The 19431-nt window shown below is 48.2% G+C and overlaps 2 protein-coding genes across 8 annotated transcripts; both read right to left on the reverse strand.

Annotated features, from left to right (window-relative positions):
- Positions 1–1176: 1176 nt before the first annotated feature.
- Positions 1177–7916, reverse strand: GIMAP5 (GTPase, IMAP family member 5). Of its 4 annotated transcripts, none has more exons than XM_033099093.1 (3): positions 7593–7916; positions 3443–3488; positions 1177–2193 (listed from the first exon to the last, which is right to left on the reverse strand). In XM_033099093.1, the coding sequence occupies exons 2-3, from the start codon at positions 3483–3485 to the stop codon at positions 1346–1348; spliced, it is 891 nt and encodes a 296-aa protein (XP_032954984.1). In that variant the 5' UTR covers positions 3486–3488; positions 7593–7916; the 3' UTR covers positions 1177–1345. The 4 variants fall into 4 exon arrangements, with proteins under 4 accessions (XP_032954984.1, XP_032954982.1, XP_032954983.1 ...); XM_033099091.1 differs by having other exon boundaries at positions 1177–2229; XM_033099092.1 differs by having other exon boundaries at positions 3443–3491; positions 7593–7915.
- Positions 7917–10770: 2854 nt separating this feature from the next.
- Positions 10771–16893, reverse strand: GIMAP1 (GTPase, IMAP family member 1). 4 transcript variants are annotated; one of them, XM_033099096.1, is made up of 3 exons: positions 16033–16048; positions 14436–14484; positions 10771–12285 (listed from the first exon to the last, which is right to left on the reverse strand). In XM_033099096.1, the coding sequence occupies exons 2-3, from the start codon at positions 14476–14478 to the stop codon at positions 11420–11422; spliced, it is 909 nt and encodes a 302-aa protein (XP_032954987.1). In that variant the 5' UTR covers positions 14479–14484; positions 16033–16048; the 3' UTR covers positions 10771–11419. The 4 variants fall into 4 exon arrangements, with proteins under 4 accessions (XP_032954987.1, XP_032954988.1, XP_032954985.1 ...); XM_033099097.1 differs by lacking the exon at positions 16033–16048 and adding an exon at positions 15191–15209; XM_033099094.1 differs by lacking the exon at positions 16033–16048 and adding an exon at positions 16727–16893 and having other exon boundaries at positions 10772–12285.
- Positions 16894–19431: the final 2538 nt, after the last annotated feature.

Raw genomic sequence — 19431 nt, forward strand, 5'->3', positions numbered from 1 at the left:
CCTGGGTTTGGAATCAGTTATGTGATACAGCTGTGCAGATCAGCATGACCCCCTGTCATGCTGAGTTCCATGCGGAATTGAGTTCCTGACTCACCCGAGGATTAATTACTTACCCGTGCGGTCACACGCTGCCTGGGACGACTGTAGGCCTCCCTTCCAGGGGACACACAAAAAGAGAAGAGTGCCGCTACCACAAAGGAGAGGGTGCCAGAGGGGCCACGTGGGGACTCCTCATCGGATTTCCTGTTTCCACTGACTTCACGACCCCTGCTCAGATGTCACCCCAAATGTCCGCCCTCTCCCCTTTGCTACCATGGAAATGTGGAACACCACTCCTTCCCCAAATTCCCACAGATCTCACACATGACAGTGCTGCCTTTGGAGGTAAAGAGGTTGCCTTCTAACGCAGCTCAGCCAACGGGAAATTTACTGGAAGACTAGGGTTGGATCACATCTGGCCTGGTGCCTGATTGTTCAACCTGTGAGTTAAGAAGGAAGGGCTTTTACATTTTTAAAAGGTTGAAGAAATTGAAAGAAGAAGGATGTTTCAGTGCCACATCTGAAAGTGACATGGAACTCCAGTTTCAGTGTCCACAGAGTTTTATGGGAATGCCGGCTCTCACAGCACTTTTGTCTACGTGTGTTTTGCTCTATAAGCGTCCGTGATTGGATAGTCTGGTAAGCTGAAGGTATTCACTATCTGGCCTTGCTCGAATGAATTTCAGTTCCTTTATTTCCCAGCCACTGACTCTGTTTGCCCCAATGTGTGGTCCCCATCTGGCCGCCGTGACCCCTTTTCTCTGCTTTGTGCATGTCCAGGTCCGCTCCTCTCTTCCTCCATGGCCCCTTCACGCCTCCAGAACTCCCCTCAGAGTGCCCTCTCTTGTGGGGGTGAGGATGGTGATGGGTGTCATCCCTTACTACCTATAATGAAATCAGAGTACGTTTCTGAATAAAATAAGGAATGCTGCGACCAGCTTTTAATGCTAACATGTTACTCCCCTTGAAAGCACAACTGTGTACAGTAGGGATCAGAGACGAGATACTCACACAGTATCAGTCCACTCACCAACCTTCCTGCAAGCCCCCAAAGATTTCAGGATGGCATCCAATTTGTTTATTACTTATCCCCCCAGTTTCTAACACAACAAAACAAAAAGAGAGAACTATGGTTTCCCTTGGATTTTATTTATCTAGAAGCACTTGAAGAACACGGATGGCATGTCTCACGTAAGGAAGAGAAATTGCAAGTGGAATGAGGTAAAAAGCAAATAAAGTGCCTTATAAACAGACAGAGACGGTGAGTCTGAAAAAAACAGCTGATTTAGCAATCATCTGAAAAGGCTCAGAATCTCTGAGTTATGCAGAGGTTAATTAAAACTGCGAGAAAAATCAACAGGCATATAAGAACAAAAGCAGATAAGCAAAGGTGAGAAATCATCCACTCGTGGACCCTGCGGAGCCCCTGGAACACCCAGTGGCTCCCGATCCCCTTCAGGTCTCGCTTGTGCTTTTCCACCTGCGATTGCACCTGGGCCAGGTACCGCCTGTGGCCTTCCCCACGGGTGTCCCCCACAGTTTCCAGGAACAACTGCGCCTCATAGAAGAGCTCGTTTTTGTAGCAGGCGCCCTTGTGTTCCGTCTCCAGACTCTCCACCACAGCCATCAGCTCCGCCAGCTGCTCCCCCTGCTGGTCGCTGGTGGCCTCGTTGTTGAAGGCACAGTACCTCCGCCCGCACTCGTGGACCAGGCCCCGCAGGCTGCAGTTGTCGGTGTTGGCCACGTAGTCATCCAAGGAACCTCCCTCTAAGTCCTCCTTGTGGGTGAAGAGCACGATCACGTGTCTCATGGCTCCTGCCCCAAAGATCTCCTTCAGCCTCCTCACTGCCATCGTGTCCTGGGCAGTGAAGCGTCCCAGCTGCGTCACCAGCAGCAGGACATGGGGCCCCGGGGCCGAGAACAGGTAACAGTCCCCGATGTCCCTGTACATATCTTGGGTCTGGGCATTTGCCTCAAAGAAGGGGGGCGTGTCCACCACCAGGATTTTCCTCCCTTTCCACGTGCCTGTCGCCCTGCGGCATGTCCTGGTCACGGCCTGGGCCCCCAGCTTGGACTCAAATACTGTCTGGCCGAGGATGGTGTTCCCCGTGGCACTCTTCCCGCTGCCGGACCTGCCCATCAGGATGATCCTCACTGAGGACGATACAAAGTAGTTATCGTCTAATCTGCCTGCAAAAGAATTGTTGCGTCTTGCTAAGTAGGTGATTCTTAAGCTTTTTTGGTCATGAACCCCCTGGGATCTCATGAAAGCCATGGACCTCCCTCCCAGCAGAACAGTCAGGTCTGAACAGTTACAAAAGTTTGCAGACAACTTGAGGAGGTTCTCGGATCACAGGAAGTCCACAGAGGAAGCCCACACTTGGACGCATACATAGCCACGTGTAAAAACTGCTATGCTAAGGAGGGTGTTTGCAAGCACTTCATCTAGACCAGGGAACATACAGTTTTTCTGAAAGAAAAGTGGTCCCCTTGTTTTTCCATAGATGGTGCCTAGGCCAGTTTCATGCTGAATAAATGTGAGATTAGCAGGAGGCAGAGGATGAGAAGTCACAACGGAGAAAATGTTATCATCTCTTTTTCACCCTCAGTTTCGCAGGCACACTCATCTAGAAGTGCTCAGCAAACCTTGGGAGCAAAGGAACGCTCCGATGTTGGAGCCATAGTGACTTGCCACCAAGGACCAGCTGAGGGTCCCTGGGGCTCTGCTTTTTGGGTGGGGATTTGGATGTTTGAAACTGGGATGGGATGACAGAAAGGCCCCAGTTAACGTCAAGGACAAAATTCGGGAGATGACACTGGATGGGTGGCGGAAGACAAGTGGAATGTAAGACCACTAGCCGTACATGGGCTAGAAAGGTCATCTATTTGGCTGATTGAATTACAGGAAATTAACACATCTGGTGTTGGAAACAGGGTGACACAGCTGAGAGCTAAAATCTTCAAGGGATGAAAAAGGGTCTAGAAACCGAGGATTTCTAGAGTTCTTATGAGCCCAAATGAGTTCTAAGTTCACTGTAGGCTCCTAAAATCTATTATTTTATTCCTTCTACTCTGTGTCGGTTCTTCCTTTCCTTAAGTGTTCTGGGATGTTTTCTCTCGGGGGCCTTCCCATTTTTTTTTCCAACTGAGAGCAGACAAGGAAAGAAACCATATTCACAATTCAGTACCCAGTCCTCCAACTTCTGACTTGAAGTTTCATTCCCACACATCAGTGGTATGATGATAATGGGGAAAGTAAAGAACAAATAACAGTTGCTTTGTTCTTCTTTAGTTTAAAATAACTGGGTTTCTGTCACTGTGTTTGAGGTGAGGGACAGGTAGAGAGAGAATAGTGACTCTCCCCTTGTGCCTGGAGTTTTTGAGAACTTTGAGGTTTCCTTACCTTCAGTCATAGTTCCATAGCTGCTCTTCTGAAGCCCTTCCATTGTCTTCTGGAATGAAAACAGGAAAGGAATAAAAAGCAAGTGTCCATATGGGAGTTGGTAAAGCCCGAGGACACCTCCAGTTCAGACCCATAAGAATAATTCTCTCCTTCAATAAACCATTTCCATTGCTAGTTTCCTAAGTCACATACTTTCAAACGTCTATAAATAACTTTAAGCAAACCAGATGATGCTAGTTTATATTACCACAATGCACTGTGTTTTTTGTTTTCAGCTTACAGGAAAGCAGGGAATGTTTTAAAACAAATCAGTTGATTATCTCCCTCCAACTTGAAAAGGCATGAAATGAAGTAAGCATTCTGTTATGGAATGAGGAGTGGAATGTTTATTATTATTATTATTATTATTATTATTATTATTATTATTATTTTGGAATCAAAGTAGGCAAATGTGCTATGGGCAGTACTTTCCCTCATGTCAGTCCTTGAAGGAATCTTTGTCCCTGATACCACCTTCTCATTGGAAGATACATTGTACTTTGCTCTTGGCCACTGGAATGTCCGTCTAGCACAAAGAGTTTCTGGGACCAGGAATTCCCACTACTTCAAACAAGCGAATGTCATGTACAGCAAAGTGATTTTTTTCCTCTGTTCTAGCAAGTTTATTGTTAGTCCCCGAGCAGTTGGTGGAGAGAAGGTGGTGCCAAGATTGAAGAGAAAGAATCAACATTCAGGACAAATTCAAGAGAAACTCATTTCCTGCTCAGTGTTAAACCAGATGTTTTTCCTGGCTGGCTCTGAGGTCCTGGTCTCCCAATAATCACCAGGTTTGTCTCCCAGTAGGTTAACTGGAAATTGGCACAACCATTGGCATCTACTGGCACAAATGTTTTACTCAAATGAGGCGTAATATTGTGTCACTCTTCTTGGTGTTACCGTGTTTCCTGGAAAATAGGACCTAGCCAGACTATCAGCTCTAATACGTCTTTTGAAGCAAAAATTAATATAAGACCCAGTATTATATTTATTATATTATACTATATTATATTATCATATTATATTATATTATACCCATTCTTATATTGTATTATAATAAGACCAGGTCTTATATTAATTTTTGCTCCAAAAGACGCATTAGAGCTGATGGTCCAGCTGGGTCTTATTTTCGGGGAAACACGGTAGAAAAGGCAAGCACGTGACATGCAGCTATAACTAAGATGAGGTATTTGACTTACTCCATTTTAAATATTATGCAGTTATGAAACAAACTTATTACACAGTAATAAAACAAAACCCACCATTTGCAATGCAGAAATGTAAGAATTTTGGCATTTTTACTGCAGCTATTCTGTTTGAAAGTTAAAACATTACACATAGAATTCCATTGATTTTTTTTTCAACTCCCCACTCTCATTCTCCCTCCTTCTGTCCTTCAGAAACAATCAGTATCCTGAGGTTTTTATGTATCATTCTCATTTGTGTATTTACACTTCTACAAACACGTTTCCTCGTATAGATAACATCTAGTGCTGTTTTTGGATTTAAAATTTTTACATAAATGACATTATTTGTGTAACATTTTATCCAATTATTTATTAACGAACATTCAAGCTATCTCAAAATATACCCTTGCTTCTACAAACAATGCTGCAAAATAATGCCCACATACTGTGTATCTCCTGTACTACAATTTATCTGGTTTACACAGCTTCCATCCAACTAGATAGTGCCAGATATGACTTTAAGAAGATTGTGCTGACACCATATGCTGACACCAGCCATGTGTGACAATTCCCAAAATCTTTACTTGCATTTGCTGATATTAGACTAAATTTTTTTACTCACCCTTATGGGCTTAAATGAGGATGTCTTAATTGGTTTAAACTTGCATTTTACTGATTACATCGAATTCAGAATGGTTTTCATAGTGTGTTTGCTATTCAGGTTGCTTCTGCTATATAGAAATAATGTATGCACGTTTTTCTATTCATTCAGTGGATTTTTTTTGGGGGGGCCCTCCTTAGGAAAACCATCCATTTTCACATTATCAGAATATACTAAGACAACTTCCTTCCTTCCTTTCCTTTTTCCTTTTTTCCCCCCTTCCAGCCCATCCTTCCTTTCTTTTCTTGAGCCCAGAAAACAGCATCTTCCTCACCACCATCTTCCATATTCTGTCTTTGACTCCAGGAAATCATACTCTGGCTCTTGCTAAAAATGCTCAAATTCTCTGACACCTTTTCTACCTAAATGCCTTTTCCTGGGGTTGGAATCAATCTATTGATGAGGTAAAGATGATGACGTTGGTGATGAACTTTATTATTGCAAGAGTCCTCTGTGCTGCCATTTATAATTTTCTAAGTTCTTTTATGTCCATTATTTCAATTGTTCTCTAAATTTGCTGTGATGGAATGAAGACAGGTCTTAAAATTTCGATTAAAATGTTAGGAAACTGAACATCAAATGACCTACCCAAGGTCACACAGTGGCCACAGAGTTAAGATTAAAATGTGGCTCTTTTTGCCTGCATATTCTCCTTGAGTCTACAGGGGAAAGATTATTTCAAATAAGTCCCCAACTTCTGGGACCACCACCTACAATGTTGCCATCTGTGGTCAGAACATAAACTGATGGTTGACCGGATGGAAGTCAGCCCTAAAACAACACAGAGAATTGTACTGCAAATTCTTGAATGCGTGTTTTTCCAAGAAAAGATTATTCAAAGAGAAAATTGCAGGGGGCAGGAGTTGTTCTGCATAGAAGCATTTCAGTTGAAAACAATCTGGTGGTTTTACTGACTCGAGTATGATTGTGACCCAAATAGAGGGATGTGCCTGTCCCAGAAAGTCAATCAAACTCAGGTTACATTAGCCGAGATGCAGTACAGTGGTGTTTCTGAGCGGGTCGGGCTGCAGGCGGCACATGTGTCCCGCTGAGGAAGAGGTTTTCAGGCAGATATCAACAAATAACCAAGTGTCCAGGGACGAGTCAGAAAGTATATTGATGGAGATGCTAAACTGATCCTGGCATAGACAAAATATTAACAGGACTGAGGAAAGCCTAGGAAAAGACTGGGGGGGACGAGGGGGAGTACCGCAGACCTGAAGGATTGTGATATGTGCCAATCTCCGAGTAGGCAAAAGTGGGAGAATCCAGAATGGAGGCAGATTTCTTCTCGAAAAGGAAAATTCTACTAATCTCCAAAATGGGACCAGGTATCATGAGGGAGCACCAGGCACAGTGTGCAGGCAGAAAGTATAAGAGCATCTGATGGGGACCGGAGGAGGGCTTAGTTCAGCCGGGGGGGTTGAAGGAAATGAACAGAATGCACCTTCCGATTTTAAAATTATGAGCCTGATTTTATCATGATTTTATCAAAGCGAGAGAAAATAGGCTTTCTCATGCTGTTTAAGGAAAGACCAAACTATTTCTTGTCTGACTCGTTTCTAAGTACCTTCTTTGCTCATTTGCCGCAGTCCCTATATTTCCCGGTATTAGAGTCGCCTGTTTTGTAATTTAGTTCTTGTGATGTCTCTCACATAAGATTTAGCAGGCAGAGGGATTGTTCCCATGTGCCCTGAACATGAGGCTGTTTGCCATAGAGTCGAGTCCTACAATGTGTCAGAGGAAGGCGGAGGGTACTTGGGGGAGAATGAGGTTTCCAGGAGGTGGGGTCCTAAGACAATGTCTGCTCAGGGGTCTCTTGCAGGAAAACGTGGCTCATTGTGGGAGGGGTTAAGAAGTTAAGCAAGTATATTGAGAAGCATGCCCCCAACTACCTGGGGCAACTGGGGAGGTTCAGTTTTCTCATCTGTCAAATGGGAGGAGATTATTAGTCCAGCTTTCTGAAACCCTGTGAGTCTCATGAAGACCCAATGGGCTAAGCAGTAGGCAATTAGACAGAAAAGCCTGTGGCGCTGTGGAATGTGATGGGTTGCGGATTTGGGGCGAGTGGTTCCCGTGCCTGTTTCTCCCCCCACTATAAATCTCCTGTTCCCCATAGCGCTCGCCATCATCGCCCCATTTCACCGACGGGCGAACCCAGAAGTTGGGGGACCTGTGTGTGATCACACCAGCAATCGGAGGCTGTGACTAGGCCGTGGGCTCTCAGACCCCCATGACGCTGGGACAGTCCCCAGGGTCCTCTTACCTAGCAGGGCGCTGCGGCTCGCGGTGCTTGGAAGCTTTGGCAAGGTATGCACGGGGGGTGGGGTGCTGGCGGTGAGCGCAGGCGGCCGGCGCAGCGGGAAGCCCGGCTGTTAAGTTGGTCCCGGTGGCCTGAGAGGTCGAATGTTCCAGGGAACGGCTCCAGGCAAAGAAGAAGAAAGGGGAGTACGGAGCACGCCCAGCGCCCCACGCAGTCCTGCCTCCGGGTGGACGGCGAAAGTGCTGCAAACAGGACCCAGAGACTAAGTGAGCTCTGCGTGCTGTTCCCTTAGTGGGACGCTTCCTGTCAGAGACTGTCTTTGTCTTGCCCCCTCCCATTTCCTTTTTTATGACTTGTTTAAATAAGCGCTATTTGGAACAGAAGGCTACGAAGGTGGCGACGGATTCCCAGGTTCAGAAAAGCCCCCTGTGGCACAAAAAGTCCTTGAGGGTTGCGGGGAGCGCAGGGGGAGGCACCAGCCGCTCCCCTCAGCAGCTGGAGATTTTTCAATCTTGTTTTGCTACGTTGTTTCTTCACAGTAGAACTTGATCTCTGAGGCCCTCAAAGCTTTCTAGACCTAACATAGAATCTTAGCCAAAGTGAGACCTGCGCGCGTGGGCTTAGGAAGGTACAATTCAAAATGCTCTTGGAATTCTGTTAATTTAACAGGACCGTGTTGGTGACATTGTACTCTGTCAACTTCAGAAAATGTCTTCATTTGGAAAAAGGAAAATATTTTAAACAATGCCATTTTCTTTTGGAACTGAGCAAAGTATTTTGTTTTAGAGGGTAACTGGGTTGTGACCATATTCTCAAAGAATTATTAAGGTATGATATTTGAGGAAATATATGTGGTATAACATGGATAAACGGGTGAGTAAAGAAGCAGTTTATAATGGATGGAAAGCTTGGGTTGGTGCAAATGCTTGGCAAACAAAGAAGTTGCACTTTTGATTTTGCCATCTTGTGCCATCAGGATTTAACCTCAGTAGATTCCTTCCGTCTTCAAATCAAAGCAAGTGAATGATAATTATTCTTCATACCTCATGAGGTTGTTTTCATCATAATATATTAAGAACCATTTGTCACCCCAACCCTGGCCCCTCCCTGAGCCCCTCAGGTCACCAGAGGAAACTCTCTCTGGCTGAGCCCCTGCGTGGACCCAGCATGGCTGCCGAGGATGCTAAAAACTGGAATTAAGAATGGTCTTTTTCAGAGAAAGATAAGTACCATATGATCTCACTTATATGTGGAATCTAAAGAAAAGAGTAAGTGAATGATCTAATCAGAAACAGTTTTGGAGACAAAGAGGAAAAACGGAGGGTTGCTAGATGGGCGGGGGGGTGGGGGTAAGGGGAAAGGTGAGGGGATTAGAAAACAATCGGTAACCACAAGATGGCCACGGGGTTTGAAAATTAATCTGGGGAACATAATTTAGTGGTTACCAGAGTGTAAGGGGGTTGGGGGGTGGGAGATGAGGGTAAGGGGGATCAAATATGTGGTGATGGAAGGAAAACTGACTCTGGATGGTGGACACATAATGTAATTTATAGATGATGTGATACAGAATTGCACACCTGAAATCTATGTAATTTTACTAACAATTGTAACCCCAATAAATTTAAAAAATAAATAAATTAATTTAAAAAAAAAAAGAATGGTCTTTTTTCCAGCCGGCCTTCACAGAGTCCAACTCCCTGCAACAGCCACCGTGGCCCCCAGGCCCTCTGCCTGCAGCCCATCCCCACCCAGCAGCCCGCGCTGAGCCTCCCTGGGCCCAACCCCACGTGGTATCAAAGCACATATGTGTGGGCCCTTCCTTCTCTGTGTGGCTGGTATAAAGACAATGACTTCCTTTCATAAAAGTGTTCTGTCACATTCAGAAATAGAAACAAGGAATTTTTTTTCTTACACAACCTAAGGATGGCATCTGGTTTTCTCATGGTGTAGCATTCAAGAACTTTTGTGAACTGGCTCATCCCCCAGAAAATCGGACAGCACAGCCATACCTACCTAACCTCAGGGCTCTGCAGCTTTCTGCCTACGCCCCTGCTGCGCCCTCTCTTCTCCAGGAGCAGAGAGGAGCTGGATTATTATTATTTTTTTGCATAAAATCCCAGGTAGGTAACCAATTGGCACACATTACTTGTGATTTTCCCAAAATCCTACTTCATCTTGTAAAGACATGAACCATACATGCTAGAAAATTGGAAACTTTGTTACTTTCATTATAGCTACATTTATCTTTCTGGTAGTAAATCATTGCGCTAGTAAAAAAAACTGATGTATCAGAAGTTAACATGTAGGACCCTGATGTCTATTTCTTTGATGATGAGAAAAACCTACAAGGACCTCAAAGGGCCAGATCTACTCAGGTGTGAGAACTAGAAAAGTATTAAGGAGGGTCAGTGTCTGCTCTGGTCTCAATGTCTGTGTCTCCCCGCCATTCCTACGATGCAAACCTAATGCCCAAGAGGATGGTATTAGGAGATGGCACCACTGGGAGGTGACTAGAGGACAGGTCCCTCATGATTGGGATCAGTGCCCTTACAAAAGAGGCCCCAGAGACCTGGCTCATCCCTTCCACCATGTAAGGACACAGCCAGAAGTTATCAGTCTGCAACCCCAAGAGGGCCTTCCCCAGAACCCGACTATGCCGGCACCCTGACTTTGGACTTCCAAATTCCAGAACTGTGAAAAATCCATTGCTGTTGTTTAGAAGCCACCTAGTCTGTGGTATTTCTTTGCTTTGCTTCACTTTTTTATTTTAGCAGCCTAACGGCCTACGATAGTGTCTACATTTCTTTAAATGCTCAAAATAAAAATGATTATTTTTCCATTGCCAGGAATCCTTTGTCTACTAAAAACTACCAGCCCTTTCACTATTTTTCAAGGGAGGAAAGATGTATTGGGACTCCTAAGACATTTTAAGGACTTTTTAAAGTCAGACATTTCTTTTAAAAGTGTATCTATAGTCAAAAGTGAAACTTAACAAGTGAACTTTGAGCCTTTGCAAAGTTGGTAGTGTTCAGTGTTCTATGTCATTAAAACTCTGTCTGAAGCTACAGGATTCCTCTGCAATGAACTTTTAATTCCGAATCCGCTCCACAGTTCCTTTCAAAGCAGATTCCCTTAATTTTTAAAACTTGGACTGTTGGTCCTGTCCTGGGTTCAGAGCCTGGGGAGCAGCAGGCTGCTGGAGGGGTCTGAATGGGGACGCAGGGGGAGATGTCTCCTGCTGGGACAGGTGGACTGTTCTTCAGAGTGCTATCTTCTGATGAACACCCTCCACCCCCCAGGTGTGTATGTGTGTGTCTGTCTGTATTTGGGTGTGTGGTTTTTGCAGATGGAGTTAGGAATGACAGGCTCTGTTCAATGGGCATATAAGGCAGATGAACAAACATCTACAAATAGTGATTTCCTTTAACAGTGTGATTGCCCCGTGCATTTATTCATTTAATTCAAACAAAAGGGTATGGACTGAGGCTCTGTGTTGGCTTTCTCCCTTGGTCCCGTGGGGAAACCAGGGGTGAGAGGACAAATGCTCATCTGCTCTTAGGAGACAAGACAATTCAATGACAGGGAAGGGCGGCCTGAGGTCAGGGGGAAACGGGCAGAAGCAACAACAGTTGTTTGGCTTCAGTAAGGGGAGAACTCAGGGAGGGCCAGGTCACAGGGCAACGTGTTGGGGAGAGGTGGGATCTCTCAGCACTCTGTCCTTGTTAGGTTATGTCCAGGTGAGAGAGGCAAGGAGAGCCCGCGGGCCAAGGAAGCTCACACACCAGGGATGAATGCGCTTATACATCGATGGGTCAAAGTCCCCTTGGCTGTCACTCAGGACCTAACTCATCAATGGCCTCAGGCCAGAGCCTGGAGAGCACCAGGTAGAGCAGGACCATTGCGCCCAGCAGCGCGGACACGCGCCACCTCCTCGCCGCCACCCACGCGCGCAGCCGGGAAAGCAGCCCACGCCGCGCCCGGGCCCGCGCGCGGCACGCCAGGCTCTCGGCCACCCGGCGCTGCCGCTCCTCCGGGCTCGCCGCAGCCAGCTCCTGCGCCAGGCGGTACACGTCGTTGCAGTAGGGGGCGCCCTGGTGGTACCGCACCAGGGGCTCCACCAGCTCCCGCAGCTCCCGCACCTGGGCCTCCAGCGCCCAGCCCTCCGCGCGGTTGTTGAAGGCGCACACGCGGCCCCCGCACTCGGCCACGAGCGCCCGCAGCGCGCGGTTGTCGGTGTCGCGCACGAAGTCCTGCAGCGAGGCCCCCGCCAGGTCCTCCTTGCGCGTGAAGAGCACGACGGTGCGCGCCAGCACCGCGTCGTCGAACAGCTCCTTGAGCGCGCTCACCGCCTGCAGGTCCTGCGCCGTGAAGCGGCCCAGCTGGGTCACCAGCAGCAGCACGTGCGGCCCCGGCGCCGACAGCAGGTAGCAGCGGCTGCGCTCCTCGAAGCCCGGGTCTGTGTTGGGGACCTGGGAGCTGAAAAGGTCCGGGGTGTCCATGACTTCCACGTGCCACCGGCCCCACCTGCAGCTCCCCACCTCGCAGGTTCTGGTCACCGAGGTGGCTCCGAGCCTGGAGAGGAAGCGCCTCTGGCCCAGGATGCTGTTCCCGGTGGCGCTCTTCCCGGCTCCTGTCCTCCCCACCAGGATGAGCCGCAGCCTGGGCTCCTGCAGGCCCTGCGTGGCGTCTTCGGAACCTGGAGGACACGTGACTTGTCAGCTTCCAAACCTTAAAGCACCGCAGCCTGCTTACCTGGGCCTCCGGGAGCCCTCTGAACAAAGGAGAACAATAGTGCCTTCACCTGCGCCTTTTCCCCCTAACCCTGCCTGAGCTCATCTGGTCGGAGCTGCCTGCACTCCCGGCATCTTCACCTTCTATTTCTTTCCCTGTGGCTTCACCACGTGCACCTGTGGATGCTCAGCACCCGGTGAGCGTTTCTCTAGAGGATGCCCCTTTGCAATTCCACACTTGACCTCACCAGACGTTATCCCTGCTCGTCCTTACCTTGCACAGCTGTCCCTACTTGACGGCTTCAGGGGCCTCTGCCATACTTCTCCCAGAGTCCATCCCAGGGAGGAAGGGCAGGAGGGGGCAGTAGACGGGAGAAGAGGGGCTGTCTGGAATCCCAGACATCTGGGTTTGTCTCGCAGCCCCGCCATCGCCAGCTGTGCAGCCATGGGGGTTGCTTAATCTAAGTGTTAAACTGTAGTCACACAACAACCTAGCCAACTGTCCCTCCACCCCCGCCCGTGTCTTTCCTTAAAGAAAGAAGAGTCTGTGATAGTGTGCCTTTCTGGGACTCTGTTCCATCATTGTGTTTACACCTTATGTCTCTCTGTCTGGTCTCCAAAAGATGGTTTGCAGGCAAAGACGGGTAAGATATCTCACGGGACATACAACCCAAGCCAGGTGGAACTGAGTTGAGCCCCCGCCGACGTGATGCCTTAGAAAAATATGGGAAGGGCCTTGCCTCCCCTTCCCCCTGCCTAGGAAAAGCCATTGCTAGCTCTGGCTCCTCTTTCGCACCTGTTGTGAGAGAAGTCATGAAGACAATAAAGATCAGTTCTCTCCACTTGTCTCAACGGAACTGTTACAATATGAGAGACTTGACCCTGAGAGGGTACTGTCATGCGGGACGGCCTGCAGGGTCTCAGCTCCCGCTCCCCACATAAGAACGCAGGATATGGCTAGGCCAAAAAGGAACACCCACGGAGCCATAGGTAGGGGAGTCACACCACTATACTCTCGCTGGCGGCTGGGTTGGAGACACCGGAACCAGGAGCAACACAATTCTCAACCCTCATTGTGCCGCTTGCAGGCTCAGCCACCATCTCCTTGCTAGCCCCCATTTTTTGCTAGCGTAGCCACGGCAGTTATATTCGTGGCCAATGGCTCACTGGTTACAGCTGACGGCCAACTAGCCACAGCTGATGGCCATTTGATCACAGTCCATGGCCATTTACTACCTGAGCCAGCACCTTTCTATGTGAGGCTGAGAGCCTGGAAACTGCTTTTTGGGGCTCTGTCCCCACAGGTACATACCGTAATTAAGACATCATGGGACCTTGTGCTCTGGCTGTTTGCAGACAAAGGGTGATTGGGATAAACATTTTTCTGCTATGATGTATGAGTCTCACAGACCGTGTAAGAAACAGTGTTACTTGTATGAGTGTCAATAAAAACCTCCAGTCAGTCTGATTAGGGGCTCCAGTCCTTTGAGACTGAGAGGCCCCCTGGCCTTCGGAGAGATTTAACTACATTAAGTCTTTGTTTGTTTCTTTCTTAGAAACGTAACCCAAAGCCGCCTCTTCTCGTTTCCTCACTGCCTGTGTTGCGCGGGACGCGACATGAAACCTTTTTGCGAAAACGGGAATAATGATATCGAGTTGTCTCTCTCAGGGTTGTTGAGAGATTAGATGAGATCAGCTCTTTCCTTCTCCCGCTCCCTCTCTCCCTCCTCCTCCCTCTCCTCCCTCTTCAACCTGCTTCCTAATAAGACACCTGTTTAACCCTCCATCTTGGTTCTCTAACATTCTACCTGGTCAATCATACTCCCTCTAGTGCACGGTCTGATACCTCTACACCCTCTTCTGTGGACGTGAGAATAGGTTTACTGTCCTCATTTTACCCTTTGGGAACAGGTGCAGGCTGGTCAAAGAAGTTAATATCTCACAGTTGGACAGGGGCAGCAGCGATCCAGCTAAAATGCACATCTCGGGCTCTTGCTGTTTCGCCCCAGACACCTCAGAGACACCCTGGGGCTTGTCTGTTCAGTCCTGAGTCCGCCCGACCCCCTCATCCCCCAGAGCGCACCCGTGGGGGCAAGTGTGCGAGACATGTTCTTACCATAGGTACTTTCTTCATCTCTCGCCAACTTCCGTCCTCCCATGCTGACCTGAAAGGGTCCCAAACACAACTTGTTGGTTCATTCATTCGTCCAATAGGTGTAACTACCTACAATGTGTCAGGCAAAAGCCAAAGAGCTGGTGACAGACACGACAGTGACAACATCGTGGTTCCTGCTTGCCCTGGGACTGAGAGTTGAGGGAAGACATTGGAAGGGCCTGGGCTGGGGTTGGAATGATACAGTGAGAGCCTGCGGTGAGCTTGGCTTTTTTTTCTTTTTCTTTTCAGAACCCAAATGAGAGGGCAGACGGGAGACTGGAACACTCACTACCTCGGTGAGGCAGTGTTAGATATTAATTTTTCCCAGGTAATTCTATGTCGGTGACAAAAGCTGTAGATACTACGTTTTCCCAGGAGATTGAGTAGTCAGGGAGACTTTAGAAAAACATGAGAACCAGAAAATTTGCTCAGTAACTTCGGGAACCATCAGGGTGGTTGGCCTGGGAGACAAACAGGAAGAGAATTGTAATATTGTTTCTGGAAATTGGAAAAGAAACGTCTCCCAAGCTGATCCGGAGAGCTTCTGACTCTGCTCTCAGGAAGCCAAATAATTTGTCCTGTGTCAAAGTGTCTGAACATGGTCGTGTGCTGGGGAGACTGGACAGGCCCCTCCAACCCCTGCCATTCCTGCCCCTACAGCTGAGGCTTCTCCAAGTAAGGTGGTTACACCCAATCCGTCATCATTGAATACAAACCTTCTGTGGTCACCGAGACCCTGAGCACAGTGCAGTCTCCTTACCTGCCTCTTCAGCCTCATGACACACCACCCCCCAACCCTCCAGCTGCTCCCCAGAGAGCAGATTTCAGGGCCTTTTCCAGGCACCTTGTGCTCTCTCGCCTGTGGCCATTCAGCCTCTGCCGTGCTGCATCTGAGTCCTGTCTGCGCCTCACTGTCCCTTTCAGATTCTACCTCTTCCTGGTTACCACAGGTGACTGTATTCTCTCCCGAGGAAAAGCAGACGGAGAGGCTGGCTGAATAGCTTGTCTCTGGCCAAAGGGCTTAGATGACAGGCTCGGCGGGTCCCTGATCCAACCATGTTGGTGGTTCTGCAGGAACTCCCCTGCCCCCCCCAAGCCCTCAGTCAAGTTCACCCCCATCCCAGGCCTCGTGTGAGTATTTTGTGTATAGAATTCAACACACTCCCATGACTGACGCCAGAGCCAGAATGGAGAGACAGCCACAGGTTCAGAGCAAAGAACAAGAATTTAGCTAAAGCCAGAAGTCCTGGTCAAAGATGGAGATGAGAAAGTACAGGGAACCCCCAGGACCCGGGGGTAGGCCCTATAGAACGTCTCACAGAGTTGGAGTGGGGCTGAAAAGTTCTTCCGACGCCTGAGAGCTCAAGTCTGGGGTCACAAAAGGCGCACAGTTATTGAAGACCGGAACTCATGTAGAAGCCTATAATGTTAAACTCCAAGGGAACGACTTCATCCACCTGGTTCAGCACTTCCTGAACCTGTTCTCTTTGGGAGTTAATTATCTAGGGGATTCTTTAACATGTGTAGTTCTTAGGGATTTTGAATCACTGATCTGTACCTTTAAAAAACCACTAACTCTCCCCACCCAGTGATTCTGATGCATTCAGTCCATGATGTGACTTCTGGCTCGGGTATCCTAGTCCACCCCCTTCATCATCCAGAGCACGTGAGGAAATTCAGATGGCTCAGCGGCCCGCACAGCCCTGGAAGCTTGGGTGGGGGAGCAGGTGTTCAAGGGCACAGGTTTGAAGCCCGTGTTCTCGGCCTTCGATGCCTCTTGCAATACCCTCTTGAGGAGAGTGGAGTGAGTGCTTTGGGCGGTTCAGACCAGATGGCCACAGAATTTTCACCTTGCATCTTGTTCCGAGGTTAGACTCGCCTATACGTCCCCAGAAATAGCTGCCTGTGCCGAATATGCTTTTGGGGAGTGTTTACTGCCCAGAAGTGTTTTTGTTCCCTGCAGTGGTCCTAGTCAACTCAGCAGGGGAGCAGGGAAGGGGTGGAGTCTGTCCCAAAGAAGAGCGAGTGCGTCCAGGCTGGATGCTCATCCTTCTTCTGCATTTACTCGGTGTGAAGCTCAGAGCCTCCTTAAACACCTGGGAGTGTGCAGTGACTGTCTAGATCCCGCTCCCCTGCCTGGTACCTACTAGAAGGCAGGTGCTCACTGAGCGAGCTTCCTACAGGCACTGAATTCTTCTGGGTCCTCACATTTCCCAGTTCCGCGCCGGCTCCCTTCCCCTGCTTGGGCTCACCTTTCCTGCAGAAGTGGCGACAGGCTCTGACGCTGGCCCCCAGAAGCCCCTGACCTATTGCTTTCCCTTTGGCTGTGAGTGCAGCAGTCTGTGTTCCCAGCACACAGGGAAGTGTAGGCATCTCTCAGACTCAGAGGGCAGGAAGCCCCAGGGGGGCGGTGCCCAGGGTTGACAACTTAAAGAGACAGAAACATTTGTCTGGATGTGTGTGTTTGTATTGTTTCTCCTACAAAACCTCCCTCCTGCTGTGACTAAGGTGACATGTGATTCTAGCAGGGCCCCTGATATCCAATATTTTGCTATCCCCGAAGAAGGGAAGGGTGTCCCGAGCCCTGACTCTGCTTCTAGAATTGGTTATTGATCTAATCTTCAATTATTTTTCAATGTGTAGGGATTGTTTTCCTACAAAATAGATCCAGAGAGTCTCCTGGCCCAGAACACAGGACATAATAGCAGTTCTCCACAGCAGCCCATTGATTGGACTTCCATCTGGCCAGTGCTACTCTGGGGTCCCGTCTGTGTGAAGAATCTGGCAGTAGAGTCTGATCCTTCCTAAGAAAGGAAGGCTCCCCCGCTAATAAAGGACTTGAGGGCTAGCTGGTATGTTGTGGATGACTACCTTTCTACAATTCTGAAATTAGCCTATTACGAGGCGTAGTCAGGTGTCTGTGTTGGTATCACCAATTCTAGTTATTGTGTCTTTTCTCAAGAGGGTCATGAAAGTGAGGTTAGCAAAAGAGCCAATTGTGTGGCGAACAGGACTGGCCCTAGACCTGGGCACGTCACTCACCAACAATGTGTCTTTTCCTGGCTCCCTTAAACTTCCTGGAGTTGACTGTCTCTATGTGTGGGAAGGAGAGCTATCCTGAGCCCTAGTCTGCTGGCTGAGATCTGCTCTTTCTTGCCAGCCTATTTTTCTTTCAGGTAGGGAAGAGGCTCAACCTGCATTATTTCCCATCCTTTTTGGGGGTCAGCGTGTCTTGGATGGCTGACATTCCCACTGTTTCCATGCAGGCATGGCAGAGAGCCTCTCATTCTCCCAGTAGATTAGCAGGTCCAGGACTAGTGGGAGCCACCTATGGTGTTCAAGGCACACAATTGAAGGAGGCACTCAATCCCAGGGTCGTTCAAGGGCCAATCCTGCAGGTGAACGACTGAGACTGACCAGGAGTGCTTCCTTAAGTGGGAGGGGCCTATGGCTCCTCACTAGCCTCACCCAACTGCAAGCTATATAGATGGCCTTTGACTAAGTCTTTGACACGCAACATGTACCTGTCATGAAGACACTCTCTGTGCCCGTCCAGTAACTCCCTGCCTTTCACTGTTCGCATGCATGCATGTGCTGTCTCATGTCAACCACCTGTAACTCTCTGTCGGAGGGTTTATCTGGCCACAAGAATATGCTTGGCTAGTGCCAGGAGCAGCCTGAAGCTGTCAGAGAGCTGCTGTCATCAATGACAGAAGTTAGTGGCGAAGGATCCTGGTTTCCTTGCTTATCAAATTGCCCACTGCCCGCCAAGGGAGGGACCTCTCGGGTGTATTTTACACAAAGTGCTGCGGTCTCCAGTAGGCCTGAGACCCAGGTGTCTGCAGTGGTATTACGCTCATCAACACAACCTGTTGGCTCCTTTCTCTTCCCTGTTTCACATCCCCACGTCCCTCCTAGGGCTTTCTAGGATCACCTTCCTATCCGCAAGTCACTGCTTCTGTCTCCATTTTCCTGCACATTCCTGTCAGCTTTTCATCATTTCTCATTGTCTCTGGGCTTGGTCCCCTGTTATTCACTGATTTGCCATCAATTGTGGGAACCCCTCTGTGGCCCATGGTCCTGAGATTCCTGGTTATCAAAACCATCAGGATCCTGCTTCCTCCCCTCGCCTCTTACACTTCCTTGCTCCTCTTTCAGTATTTGCTTGTCCATTGTTTTCTTCTCTGTCTTTATAAACCCAGCAAAAATGGCACAGAAAACATTGAGTTCACAAATCTTAAGAAAAACATCCTTCCTGAACAGACCTTCAGTAATAAGAAGTTCAAACCTTCTGGGGTCATTCTTCAGCCTTGATGTCCCCTGTCCTTTCTTGACACACACAGAGCTCAACTGTGGGCACCTCAGGGCCAAAAAGGAACCAAAACGATCCAAATAGCATCTGAGGAGAGGAGGTTATAGGGGAATCACTCCTTCAATCAAATATTGACTGTCTGGAAGACATTGGCCCCCCTGTACCCCAGCACTTAGAAGCACTATTTCAGTGTCATGTAGGTCCTGCTTTCTTTTTTGGGGGAGAAGGAGGTTGTGGCAATCAAAGTTTACTTGTTAAAAGTACCAGCCAAGTAGGTGGTATCCAGGATTCAGTTTCACAGGACAAGATCCAGGGCCAGCTTTTCAGTTTGACACCATAACAAAAAAGGAAATGGAAGCTTGTAAGCCAAATCAGATATTAAAATGTTATATATTTCATCTTCTAGTAGTATGTACAATAGGACACCAAAGTGAAAGGTATAGAATAAAAGTTCTGAGGGAGAGAGATACAAACATTGCTGTAAACCTAGACTTGTGCAAGAATCTAGGATGAGCTTCAATTAATAAAGGACCAGGAGACAGGACTTGGGTGGTGGTATATTTAAAGAAACATCAGCATGCTATCCGAAGGAAAATGAATGGGGAAAGCCACTCAGAGAAAATGTATCAAGCATAAATAAAAAAG

The sequence above is a fragment of the Rhinolophus ferrumequinum genome, chromosome 26 (genome assembly GCF_004115265.2).
Source record: "Rhinolophus ferrumequinum isolate MPI-CBG mRhiFer1 chromosome 26, mRhiFer1_v1.p, whole genome shotgun sequence".
In the NCBI taxonomy this organism is placed as follows: Eukaryota; Metazoa; Chordata; class Mammalia; order Chiroptera; family Rhinolophidae; genus Rhinolophus; species Rhinolophus ferrumequinum.

Excerpts from the sequence above, each read along its gene's own strand:
- GIMAP5 (XM_033099091.1), bottom strand. The coding sequence starts at position 3,485 with ATGGAAGGGCTTCAGAAGAGCAGCTATGGAACTATGACTGAAG. Across the intron at positions 2,230-3,442 it reads CTATGGAACTATGACTGAAG|GCAGATTAGACGATAACTAC; the intron begins GTAAGGAAACCT and ends ATTCTTTTGCAG.
- GIMAP1 (XM_033099096.1), bottom strand. The coding sequence starts at position 14,478 with ATGGGAGGACGGAAGTTGGCGAGAGATGAAGAAAGTACCTATG. Across the intron at positions 12,286-14,435 it reads AGATGAAGAAAGTACCTATG|GTTCCGAAGACGCCACGCAG; the intron begins GTAAGAACATGT and ends CGTGTCCTCCAG.